Genomic DNA, 13714 nt, shown 5'->3' on the forward strand with positions numbered 1-13714 from the left:
AAAAAAAAAAAAAAAAAAATTTAGCCAGGCGTGGTAGTGCATGCCTGTAATCCCAGCTACTCAGGAGGCTGAGGCACGAGAATCACTTGAACCCAGGAAGCAGAGGTTGCAGTGAGCTGAGATCACACCTCTGCATTCCAGTCTGGGCAACAAAGTGAGACTGTCTCAAAAAAAGAAAATTTTTAAAAAATATCGATTATCACACTATTACCAGGGCAACAAATTATCAAGTAAGACAACCAATCAGAATTACACATTTAGTTTAGGAAATTGAAGGTTATTTTTATGGGATACTGTAACAATTTCTGAAGCTCAACTGTACTTGCAAGAATAGATTCATATTAACTGAGAACAGAAGAAAATGGTAACAATTAAGGGAAAAAAATCATCTAATTATCCTTATCAGACAGAAACATAAGATTTCTAGTCTTGTGGATATTATCACTTTGAAACCTTTTCAAATCAGAGACGTCGAACTATATTTTATGGCACAGAATGGTATCTCTCCTTCGGTAGCTACAGGAGATAAAATTAATTCCTAATATTTCAGAGATGACATTTTGCTAGTAATTAGTAGTTAAGAAGATTTTTCACTTTTTAAATATTATACTCCAGAATTCCAGTGAGTAGCACTGTATGAAAGAACAGACCCCAGGGAACTCAAAGTTTACTAAATGAAATAGAGAAAAGGCAGAAGAGGGTTTTATTTAATATATACGGTGTCGAGGGCCAAGTGATATCTTTCCTCTATGCCAGTGGTTCTCCACTGAGCATGAGTTTGTCACCTGCTCCAGACACATTTAGGAGAGTGCAGACATTTTTAGTTCCCACAACTTGAAGGGGTGGAAAATGCTACTAACATCTAATGGATAGAAACCAGAGATACTGTTGCACATCCTATAATACCCAGGATGGCGCCCCTCCCCAACAAAGAATTGTCCAGTCCCATGTTAGTAGTACCAAGGTTGAGAAGCCCAGTGCTACCTCTTGTAGGTCATAGTAGGTGTGTACCAATTCTGTGCAAATAAGACTACCTCTGTCGTCATGGGGCTTAAAGGCCTGTAGAAGAAAATCTACAAACAAATAAGGCTATGGCCTCGTGCATTCTATCAAGGAGGCCACAAAGGCCTCATTGGAGAGGTGGCACTGGACATGAGCTGATCACAGAACCCTGCTCTCAAACACAGACACCCTCAGGAGGTGCCACAGATGCTAATTCTACATTCGTCTTTAGAGGAAGACAGAGGCTGTGAAAGCATCAACAGAGTGGGCTCGGCGAATACAGCTAGAACCCTGGGAAGGAAGGGCTCACAGCATCCAGGCAGCTCTTAGAAGCAGCTCAGAGCTCTGAGAAGTGGGTATGGCTGAGCATGCACCTGAGACACAATGGCATAGAAGAAAGGACATGGGCTTTGGGGTATGGAAGATGTGACTTTAGAGCCCCACTGTGCTCTTTAATAGCTGTAAAACCTGGCTGGGCACGGTGGCTCACGCCTGTAATCCCAGCACTTTGGGAGGCCGAGATGGGCAGATCACCTGAGGTCAGAAGTTTGAGACCAGCCTGGTCAACATGGTGAAGCCCCATCTCTATCAAAAATACAAAAATTAGCCGGTCATAGTGGTGCACACCTGTAATCCCAGCTCCTGGGAGGCTGAGGCAGGAGAATCACTGGAACCCAGGAGGCAGAGGTTGCAATGAGCCAAGATGGTGCCACTGCACTCCAGCCTAGGTGACAGAGCGAGATTCCGTCTCAAAATAAACAAATAAATAATAAATAAATAAATAAATTTATAGAATAGTTGTAAGACCCAGAGCAAGTTCACCTTTCTGGACCTCAGTCTCTTCATCTGTAAGAAGAAGATAATAGGAGTCCCCAACTCATAGGGCCAATGTCTAGACTAAATGAGATCATGGGGGTAAAGCATTGGCATACATTAGCTGTTCAGTGAAGCCTTCTTCCTTCTCTTCCCACTCGACACAGGGGAAACTAAGACACAAAAGGGAATTCTCTTGATTGCCTGCAAGCTCTTGAGGGAGGCAGAAGAGAGGGCAGAAGTCACCTGATACTCAAACCGTCTTAGTTTTGTACCTATCTGCTAGGGTCTCCCTTGACCTTTGCCACTTCATTTCTCTCACACAGTTTCTGAAACCCCCCAGCAGTGAAGTGCTGTGCATCCTTGGAGCTGGGGTCCAGGCCTACAGCCACTATGAGATCTTCACAGAGCAGTTCTCCTTTAAGGAGGTAAGTCCCGGGGCGGGGGTGGGAGAGAAGAGGGAAGCGGGTGGGCCTTGAGCTGTCTGTACTCCTTCACTGCACCACAGGTTATTCTGAAATAATTACGTTGTGAGCCCCACCTAGACCACTGTTGTATCTTCATGACTTCCCAGAAGGGGATGGATGATAAGAGTCGGGGAAAGATCTGGTTACCTGTTTCCAGTCCTCAGTTCACAGGGCATTTGTCTGAGGATACAGCAAGCTTACTCGGTTAAAGGATTCTTTTATATCTCTTGTATACATTCAGTTGTCCTTTTAGCCCCTGTCTATTATGTTTTTCTTAGGAGAATCCAGAGTTTTTAAGTATTCAAGGTTATGGATCAAGAAACTAGGTGGGAAGAGACCTGGAGACCAGTGAGCCACAGCCTCTCTCTTTTGCAGTCTCCATACTGGTCCACCTTCAACTTCTCTGCGGCTCATGCTTCCCCTGGGAATGTTTGATGCTATTTTATTTTATGTGTGTGTATGAAAGGGATGGAGCAGATTTAAAGTATGATTTAATGATGAAAATAAAACCACTGCCTTGGGAAATATAGACTTAAAATTAGATGAGTGCAAAAGTAATTGCAGTTTTTTTGTTTGTTTGTTTGTTTTTTGAGATGGAATCTTGCTCCGTCGCCCAGGCTAGAGTGCAGTGGCGTCATCTCGGCTCACTGCAACCTCCACCTCCCGGGTTAAAGTGATTCTTGGGCCTCAGCCTCCCCAGTAGCTTGGATTATAGGTGCCCACCACCACACCTGGCTAATTTTTGTATTTTTTAGTAGAGACGGGGTTTTACCATGTTGGCCAGGCTGGTCTCAAACTCAGGTGATCCACCTGCCTTGTCCTCCCAGAGTTCTGGAATTACAGGCATGAGCCACTGTGCCCGGTTGCCATTACTTTCAATACAAGGAAGAAAACAAAAGAAAAATGCCCTTTTATCTGTTTTCAAAGGCAGTTAATGTTCTCTGATCTTTCCTCTTCAGCTTTTTATAACATAGTTTTAGTCATGTTAGATACGCACCATTTTATATCCTCTCTTACTGAATGTTCTAACATCACTTTTCAGGTTATCTAATTTTTGCATAAAATTTGCATAGTCTTCTATTAAGAAGGGTGAAGAGGTTAACCATGCACTTCTGGCTGGGCAAAATGTTCTGTTTTTCACCTTGCTTGGTGAACATGCTTAGACATAAAGTTTGTTTCTGTATGCATTATATTCCCTTATAAGAAATTCTGTAGGCCTTATTTTCAGTGGACAGGTGACAAGCCCTTGACCCAAACATTGGAACCTGTCAAGCAAGTCGGCAAGTCCCCAGCTCCTGGCGAGGCCACTGTCCCACCCCCTAACCCCAGCAGCTTTCAGGATTCCAGCTGCAGCTACCATTCTTGGCCTTTTCATTGGCTGTGCCATTTACCTTCAAACTCTTCTGATCTTGAATTTCCTAAGTATCCTTCACCAATCAAGTCATTCCATGAAAAACATTGTCATAAATAATCCTTTGTATGAATCTCACACCCATTACAACTCCTTTACGGGGTCTCAGACATAAAGTGTGAGTTCCACACAGACTTTGCCAGTTATCACTTCCATTTTACAGACGTGGAAACTAAGGCTGAATGACATGAAGCAATTTCAGGAAGTAGCAGAGATTGGTTCCAAGCCTACCTGGCTCCAGAACTTGCTCTGCTAATTATTATGCTATTAATATATAATAGCTATTTAGCTATTGAGGCTGTGCATCTTGGCCTAGAAGTGAAATACTTCTACCCTTTTTAAATGGGGAAAGTGGTAGAGAATGCTCATTTTCAAATACCTGGCCAGATGTCTAAGTTAATGCTGTATCCCTGATCAAATGTCCATTCTCCATGGGGAATGATTTAGGAGTGATTTAGATAACCATCAGCCCCTATCTCAGAGTGGTTCAACTTTCCCTTTGCATCCCTGGGCTCAGTGTAGCATAAGCAGCCAAAAAATGGCACTAGTGTCCTTCTTGTTACTCCCAATGAAGGTGAGGATATGGAACCGCACCAAAGAAAATGCAGAGAAGTTTGCAGACACAGTGCAAGGAGAGGTACAGGTCTGTTCTTCGGTCCAGGAGGCTGTGGCAGGTGCAGATGTGATCATCACAGTCACCCTGGCAACAGAGCCCATTTTGTTTGGTGAATGGGTGAAGCCAGGGGCTCACATCAATGGTAAGTAGAGTGGCTCCATAAGGCATGATGGGTGGTGGCCAGGCTACTCTCTAGACTGGACCGGTCAGCTACATCTGTAGAGCTGGTTTATTCATGCAGAATGCCCAGGCTATTTAAGGGCCTTGAAAATGTGTGAGACTGAAAAAAACAATATTTGGCCAGGTGCAGTGGCTCATGCCTGTAATCCCAGCACTTTGGGAGACTGAGGCAGGTGGATTGCTTGAGGCCAGGAGTTTGAGACCAGCTTGGTCAACATGGCAAAACCCCATCTCTACTAAAAATACAAAAGTTAGTGAGGCCTGGTGGCTTGCACCTCTAGTCCTAGCTACTCATGAGGCTGAGGCACAAGAATGGCATGAACCCAGGAGGCAGAGGTTGCAGTGAGCCAAGATTGTGCCACTGTACTTTAGCCTGGGCAACAGAGTGAGACTCTATCTTAAAAAACAAACAATATTTGCTCCAAAAAATGTAAAAGGGAAATTACAAATTTGAAACTAATGAATATTTAATGTTCTATAAAATGTAAATTTTTTTTCTTTTTTTGAGACAGGGTCTCACTCTGTCACTCAGGCTGAAATGCAGTGGCGAGATCTCAGCTCACTGCAACCTCTGCCTCCTGGGTTCAAGCGATTCTCCCACCTCATCCTCCCGAGTAGCTGGGACTACAGGCATGTGCCACCATGCCCAGCTAATTTTTTGTAAGTTTTGGTAGAGACGAAGTTTCACCATGTTGGCCAGGCTGGTCTCGAACTCCTGACCTCAAGCAATCTACCCACTTCAGCCTCCCAAAGTGCTGGGATTGATTACAAGTATGAGCCACTACGCCTAGCCATAACATGTAAAATTATGGTAAATGGTAATTCACAGCTCAATTCTGAAATGTGATGGAGTTTAAATCACAAAGGCTAAATGAGTCATTTGTTCTTAACACTAAGAATTATAAAACTTTAAATTTCTTTTGTTCTGTAATTTTTTATGTGACATGTATATGCTTTTTAATATGTGTGACAGGACAAGGGGCAGAAGAGGGGATTCTAGACATGAGGGTGCCTGGGGCCTCTGTAGACCTTCAGATGGCTCTGGGTATTATAGCAAGGGCTGGTCTATATCTAATACTATTGCAGGTGCTATCCAAAGTTCTTTGTATAATTCTTTGCATATTAAATGACATTATTCTATGTATAATGTCATTAAATACTTATAACCAACTTATAAGGCAGGAACTACTATAATAAACTCCATCTTACAGGGGAATAAACCAAGGCATGGAGAAATTATATAACTTTTCCAAAGTCACACTTTTTTTTTTTTTTTTTTTTGAGATGGAGTCTCACTCTGTCACCCAGGCTGGAGTGCACTGGCATGATCTCGGCTCACCGCAACCTCTGCCTCCCATGTAAAGTGACTCCTCCTGTCTCAGCCTCCCGAGTAGTTGAGATTACAGGCACGTGCCACCACGCCCAGCTACTTTTTTTGTGTTTTTAGTAGAGACGGGGTTTCACCATGTTGTCCAGGCTGGTCTCGAACTCCTGACCTCAAATGATCTGCCCGCCTCAGCCTCCCAAAGTGCTGGGATCACAGGTGTGAGCCACTGCACCCAGCCCAAAATCAGAGGTTCTTGATGGCAGAGCTGGGATTTGAACTGAGACACTCTATCCTCAGAGTCCAAGCTTTAAATAATACTCATTATTGCCTTCCAACAGGAAGACTGAATTCTGGTGAGCAGAGCAGGCAAATTCTAGAGGATTTAAAGATGGTCTCGGTGCCCTGTGTTTTAGTGACAAGCACATGGTGTGAACTCAGACGCTAAGAGCTTTGCACACGTGGGCAGATGAGCAGGCAAGAGCCAAGTAAAATGATGACGTATTCAATCATAAATTCTGACTGAATCTCTGCCGTGTGCCAGGCACTCTTCTAGATGCTGGGGATGCCACAATAACCAGACAGTCAAGGTCGCTGGTTTCCTGGTGGTTAATTTCAGTGAGGAGAGATAGACAACAAACGAACACATAGAGGAATTAGATAGTTCTGGCTGAAGACGAGCCCGGAAAGAACAAGGCCCTGGGTGATAGAGGCTGGTGGTGGAAGTGGAAGGTAGAAGCAGAGAGAGGTGTTTTCAATTGGGTTATCTGAGAAGCTCTCTAAGCTGTGGGTTTTGAGCTGTGAACTGAATGAAGAGGAAGAACCAGCCATGCCAACAGCTGATCAGATCAGCTGAAGCCGTCCCCAAGAGAGAACAGCAGATACAAAGGCCTTGAGTGTGGAAGCGAACATGGCACGTTTGAGGAAGGGATCAGAGTAATTTGAAAGTCTCAGATTTCCACCAGCATGGGACTCGTGGTCAGATTGGGTCCAGGGAATGGGTAAGAGGTGAGTCAGGGCTGAGTTTATAGACAATAAGACCATTTCTGGAAGGACTTGAGAAATCGAAGGGAAACCAGTTCATGGTGAAATGGGTTTCCAAAGCTGCATCTTCAGGAAGACAGACTTGATTTTTTTTTTCCCCCAGCTTAAAACAACACATTATTATCATCTCACAGTTCCTGTGGTTCAGGAGACCGGGCGTAGGTAGCTGGATCCTCTGTGCAAAGTCTCACGAAAAAATAAATTGGGTGACACCCAGGCTGCAATCTCATCTCATGCTCAGGGGTCCTCTTGCAGGCTCCCATAGTGTGGCAGGATTCAGTTGCTTACGTTGGAGGATGGGGGAGCCCCTTTCCTTGGGGCCATTCTCAGCTCCCAGAGAAGACCCAAATTCCCTGTCATATGGACTCTCCATCCTCACATCCATCCACAGAGAATCTCCCTTATGTTGGATCCCTCTCTCACTTGGAATCATTCTCCAGGAAGGGCTGACTTGATTTTGAGTCAAGGCATCTCTTCTGCTTTCCTGGCCCAGGGACAAGATTGGTTTATGTGTTCACAGAGGCAACACATACATTTAAGAAAAATGTGTCACAAGCGCAGACAACAGGGAAACACCAACAGATTCTACTAAGTTTACAGCTCGGCGGAGTGACAGGCCCAGTTCCAACCTCCCCCACGCCTCCTTCCTCCTGCCCCGACACCCTGTCAGCCTGTCTTCGACCCTCACTCATTTAGCCTCATCATAGCCAAGCCAGAGCCTTGTCTGAGTCAGGCCTCTCTCTCTTCACTGCCTGGCCTACCTCCCTCTGCCTGAGTGACCTCACACAACCCTTTGAGAACTTGCCCCGCTCATAAGCAGTGGTTGTGTGGGGGAAAGGGTCCAGTGAGAAGGAGTGGCCTGAGAAAGGGGGATTTTGTTCCCACCAGCTTATGATTTATTTACAAGCTTCCTTAGCTAGTGCTTTTGTTCTATAGAACTCTCTGCACAAACAACCTTCAAGATGGACATTTTTACACAACTGTCTTTGGAAATTAGAATGAAGGAGAACAGAATGGGAGGGAACAAAGGGAGAAAACTGGGCGGCAGTGGAAGAAGGCATATAAATGCTGTCTTATATTTGTATAAGGCTTTATAGCAGTTTTCAAAGACTAGCCGGCCAGGGGCTGGATCCAGTCAGCAGATGTGTTTGGTTTGGACCATAGAGTGATCTAAAACTCAAGGAGTGACATATGCAAATAGATTTCCTGTTTCTCTTTTACGAAAACAACTGGGGCGTATCTGGTAACAGTGGATCTACATTCACACATGGTCATGATTAGCTGGAGCTGAACAATGGCTGTCCCCTTCGGAAGGGCCCGCTGGCTTCTCCGCCCCTCAGTCTCCACCACATCTAATCCAGTCTCTCTGACCTGCTTTGCTCATTTTCATTACCTCCCTGGCCTTGCAGGCATTTGGTGGCAGCCTCTGCATTCTCCTGTGTCCCAGTGCCCTAGGGGGCGCGACATCTTGGATTCATCATTCTGGTCCTGGACTCCATCCACAGAGGATGCGGATAGTTCAGGCCAGGATGAAGTCAGTTTTCTTTCTGCCAAGACTTCTCCATGACCCTGACACTGGGCTTTTTTTTTTTTTTTTTTTTGTCATAAGAGAGAATCCGGGGTGAGGAGAGGGAAAGGGGCACAGTGGCACATGCCTGTGGTCCCAACAGTTTGGGAGGCTGAGGGCGGGAGGATCACTTGCGCTCAGGAGTTTGAGGCTGTGGTGAGTTTTTGTTTGTTTTTTGAGATGGAGTCTCGCTCTGTCACCTGGTTTGGAGTGCAATGGCGCAATTTTGGCTTGCTGCAATCTCCGACTCCCAGGTTCAAGAGATTCTCCTGCCTCAGCCTCCCAGGTAGCTGGGATTACAGGCATGTGCTACCATGCCCCGCTAATTTTTGTATTTTAGTAGAGACAGGGTTTCACCATGTTGGCCAGGCTGGTCTTGAACTCCTGACCTCAAGTGATCCACCCACCTCAGCCTTCCAAAGTGTGTTAGGATTACAGGCGTGAGCCACTGCGTCCAGCCCGTGGTGAGTTCTGATTGCACCACTACACTCCAGCCTGGACAACAGAGTGAGACCCTCTCTCCAAAAAGAAAAAAAATAGATATTAAAAGAACTGGTTGGGGGTGAGGAATGGGAATGATGGAGATCAAGAGGAAAGTAGGGTGTGAATAAGCTCCAAGTGATGTCTCTGGTTTGGGATTTTTGTGAGGAAGTTGTTGCTCCCGTTAAGCAGAAGACGTGTGAAAGCCCAGGGGCTCTCTCAGACCTAGATTCACCCATCAGATCCTTTACCTTGGCAAACACCTTCGCTTCTTTGAGCCTGCATTTGTGCATCTGTTAAGTGAGAACCAGACTTTGAAATGTACTTGTGAGAACTATAAATAGCATGTGCAAAACATCCCACAGATAGTAGACACCCTGTAAATGAATGCTGTGTCGTCTCAAAATCTTTTGGCAATGACGTGGGATATGGAATAGAAAGGCAAAATGGTAGGTAGTATTTATTTATTTTTTTTTCTTTGAGATGCAGCCTCACGCTGTCGCCCAGGCTGGAGTGCAGTGGCATGATCTTGGCTCACTGTAACCTCTGCCTCCAAGGTTCAAGCGATTCTCGTGCCTCAGCCTCCAGAGTAGCTAAGACTATAGGCGTGAGCCACCACACCTGGGTAATTTTTTGTATTTTTAGTAGAGACGGAGTTTTGCCATGTTGGCCAGGCTAGTCTCAAACTCCTGGACTCAAGTGATCCGCCTGCCTCAGCCTCCCAAAGTGCTGGGATTACAGGTGTGAGCCATCACACCTGGCCTATTTCTTAATAAGGTATTTGGTCTTACTGATTGGCAGAGGCATGGCCTGGGGGATGAGGGGGTATTTGGAATCTGAGTGTGCTCACGGGTCCTTTGTTCACCTGTCTCCTATGCTTTGGCTTTCTTAGTAGCCTTTGGCACTAATCCTGGGCTTAGGGTCTGTTTTGCTGTCTCTTAGCTGTCGGAGCCAGCCGACCTGACTGGAGAGAACTGGATGATGAGCTCATGAAGGAAGCTGTGCTGTACGTGGATTCCCAGGAGGCTGCCCTGAAGGAGTCTGGAGATGTCCTGTTGTCAGGGGTGAGGCTCTTCTGACCCGGGTCAGGGCTGCCACTGGGCTGGCCTCACCTGAATCCCAGGGTTTCATTAACTTCCCTTCCAGTTAGGTCCGCTCGAGACCTCAGCCACCCCATCTCCTTGTAGGGGTGGGAGCTCTTAAACATTTTGCAACCCTCTTTAATTCCATTGCAGAAAAATGTGGGCATTACAGGTGGTGACATGTGTGTTCCTGGAAAGAGAAGCTCAATGGATTTTATTTTTTTGCTGGGCTGTTCTATAAAGCAGTGGGATTGGAAGCTTCTTGCAGCCTGGAAACCTTCCCAATGTGGCCAACACGATAAGACTGTGTTGCCCATCTTCTGGCCTCATTTTACTGTTATAATCAGCTTCAAAACAAGAAGGGAGCTGCTGGCATGCATGTTCAGATAAAAGCATGTCTATTTCCTCACTGACACAATGATCTTGGCACGACAGCTCCCTGGACACCAGCTTGAATCTCTGTGTTTATGGTATCACAAAAGCAAATGCCACCCCAAAAGGATTTCGGAGACCAGCCTCTTCCCTAATATCATTCAGTGTACAAAGAATAATTTTTTTTTTTGAACCAAATTTCTCTCTTATCCAGCTCAGGAATTCCCTGGGCTGGCTTCAAAAGTCAACCCTGAGCAGACTTTAGCTTCATGCCTGGGTCAGCGTATGTTTGTTTCCTAGGCCGAGATCTTTGCTGAGCTGGGAGAAGTGATTAAGGGAGTGAAGCCAGCCCACTGTGAGAAGACCACGGTGTTCAAGTCTTTGGGTAAGATCCACTGCTCCCTGGGCACAAATCCAACTAGAGCACAAGGCAGGTTCACCCATTGGTGGGAAGAGGAATGACCACCAGACTCTGCAGCTGAATCATTGTGCTCCATCATTCAGGTCAATTATTTACATGGCTTAGCCTAGTGATGAAGCCCATGAACTCTGGAACTCAGCAGTCCTGGGTCGGAGTCCCTTCCCTGCCACTCAAAGGCATGTGTCCTTAGGCAAGTGATCTGACCTCTCTAGGCCACAGTTTCCTCACCACCTGTCACCAGTGAGGATTAGGTGGGATGTGCATATAAAATGAATCAGCTAGGTGCAGATCTTAATGAAACTCAGAAGGTACCCTTCAGAGATGGAGGGGGCAGGGGACAAAGATGTTAAAAGACAGGATCCTTAAGGGAAATGGCAGAGACCCAACCTGAAAGAGAGTCAGATGGAAAGTATAGCCTGAGCCCTGTTCATTCCCTCCTTCCCTACTCTCCCACTTGCTGCTTCAAGGAGGGCTTCCACGGGGAGCCCCCTACCACCTGAGTTGTATGGGGTACCTTATAGAAGTCCAACAAAGGGTGGGGTCCCAGTGGCCAGTCTGTCCCTTGCCCCAGGTCCTCTTCCACCCTATGAGACTGAAGGAAACAGAAGTACATGGGAACAGGCTGAGCTCTGTGGCTTACGCCTGTAATCCCAGCACTTTGGGAGGCCGAGGTGGGCAGATCACTTGAGCTAAGGAGTTTGAGACCAGCCTGGCCAGCATGATGAAACTCTGTCTCTACTAAAAATACAAAAATTAGCCAGGCGTGGTGGTGTACATCTGCAATCCCAGCTACTAGGGAGGTTGAGGCAGGAGAATCACTTGAATCCGGGAGGTGGAGCTTGCAGTGAGCCAAGATCACGCCACTGCACTCCAGCTTGGGCAACAGAGCGAGACTCTGTCTCAAAAAAAAAAAAAAAGAGTGTCCTCTGTCCCCCTCTCATGACCTTCCATACTTCATGATCAAGCAGCAAAAGAGTTAATGCCTGGCAGAGCATCAAGAGTGCTCTGGCCACCCAGAGCCCATGCCGTTGGTTAAGTATCCATGCCTTGCAGGTTGGTAAATATCTTTAAAATCTCTCATGCACTGGAAGACAAAGGCAATAAAACTTTATGTGGAGCCTGGTTCAAAGACATCACATGGATCCAGTTTTGTCTGAAAGCTTCAGAGGTCATGGCAGATCAGAGGTCAGCCAGCCCCCACTTAAGGAGCCAAAATGCGGCAGAAACTTGTTTTGTTCTTTCTGGCAATTTTTGCTATCTTACTTTTGGGGATTAGTTTATTGGCACATCATTTCACCTAACGGATGCATATCAAGCACCTAATTATGTATCTGTGCTGGGTGCAGAGGTTGAGGTGTCTACCAAAACTACACGACAAAGGGGAGCTGCCAAAGGACGCAGCGTTCGAACTGGACCAAGGGTCAGCAAACTGCAGCCTGTGGGCCAGACCCACCCGGCTTCCTGCTTTTGTGTGGCCTATGAGCTTGAAATGTTTTTTAGATTTTCAAATGATCGGGGGGAGAAAAATATTTCATGATGTAGGAAAATGATACAGAATTCAAGCTTCAGTTCCATACATAATTTCACTGATACACAGTGAGGCTCTTTTGTTTACCTGTTGGCTGTACTTTCTACTGTAAAGGCAGAGTTGAATAATCGTAGTGGAGACCCTGTGGCCCACAAAGCCTAAAAGATTTACTGTCTGACCCTTTTAGAAAGTTTGCTCAGGCTGGGCCCGGTGGCTCATGCCTGTAAGCTCAGCACTTTGGGAGGCTGAGGCGGGTGGATCTCCTGACTCCTGAGGTCAGGAGTTCAAAACTAGCCCGGCCAACATGGTGAAAGCCCAACTCTACTAAATATACAAAAATATATATCTATTTAGCCAGACCTGGTGGCATGTGCCTATAATCCCAGCTACTCAGAAGGCTGAGGCAGGAGAATCGCTCGAACCTAGGAGGTGGAGGTTGTAGGGAGCCAAGATCATGCCACTGCACTCCAGCCTGGGCGACAGCGAGACTCTGTCTCAAAAAAATAAGTTTGCTCAGCCCTGAGCTAGATTTAGAAGGACACACAATTTTTTGGTGGGTGTTTCTTAGTGTCATATTCTCTGCCCCTTTGTAGACCATCTAAGCCTGAACTCACCTCTGAGTATCAGTCCCTGTTATTCCAATGGGCACTGGCAACATGGACACGTATCAGGAAACTGCCAGCCATGGGGCCTGGGTTGTTTCAGGAAAAGTTGTTCTGACCAAAGGTGAACCAAATTTCTGTCTATTCTAGGAATGGCAGTGGAAGACACAGTTGCAGCCAAACTGATCTATGATTCCTGGTCATCTGGTAAATAGAACAAAGGAACTTGGTGTTGAGATGGATGCTCGAGGAATGTTGCTGCTGGTTCTCATAATTTCTAGAGTAAATGAGGAAGTCCAGTCCCCAGTGAACTCTCCTTTTGTGCTTATTGCGTTTTACCTTAAGTGCTGAGATCCTCATTTATGTTTGTAGTTGGAAAGCAAAACTAGCCATTTCTTCTGCTATACCAAGTTATAATAGCATTCATTTCCCTTTATATTTCCCTGAAATAAAGCACTATCCAATTCTGCAGTGTTTGCTTTGGTAACTTCTATTCCTATCACAAGGAAACTGAGAGGGATCAGATGCTTCTATTCACTCCCTGGGGGAGCTCCACTGGCTATAATGAAATTTCTTTTATATTTATTATTGTTTTGAGACAGAGTCTCTCTCTGTCGCCCAGGCTGGAGTGCAGTGGCGTGATGTTGACTCACTGCAACCTCCACCTCCCGGGTTCAAGTGATTCTCCTGCCTCAGCCTCAGCCTCCCGAGTAGCTGGGACTACAGGCATGCACCACCATGTGTGGCTAATTTTTGTATTTTTAGTAGAGATGGGGTTTCACCATGTTGGCCAGGCTGGTCTCGA

General features: G+C 46.0%; 1 protein-coding gene across 1 annotated transcript in view; it reads left to right on the forward strand.

Annotated features, from left to right (window-relative positions):
• The window catches only part of CRYM (crystallin, mu), a 20266-nt gene extending 6886 nt beyond the window's left edge, over positions 1–13380 (forward strand). The window contains exons 5-9 of the mRNA XM_011976039.1: positions 2142–2243; positions 4268–4451; positions 9847–9968; positions 10659–10743; positions 13060–13380. Coding sequence (XP_011831429.1) covers positions 2142–2243; positions 4268–4451; positions 9847–9968; positions 10659–10743; positions 13060–13124 — 558 coding nt within the window. The 3' untranslated portion in view covers positions 13125–13380. The remainder of the gene's footprint in view (positions 1–2141; positions 2244–4267; positions 4452–9846; positions 9969–10658; positions 10744–13059) is intronic.
• Positions 13381–13714: the final 334 nt, after the last annotated feature.

This window comes from Mandrillus leucophaeus, unplaced genomic scaffold (assembly GCF_000951045.1).
Source record: "Mandrillus leucophaeus isolate KB7577 unplaced genomic scaffold, Mleu.le_1.0 Scaffold162, whole genome shotgun sequence".
Classification (NCBI taxonomy): domain Eukaryota; kingdom Metazoa; phylum Chordata; class Mammalia; order Primates; family Cercopithecidae; genus Mandrillus; species Mandrillus leucophaeus.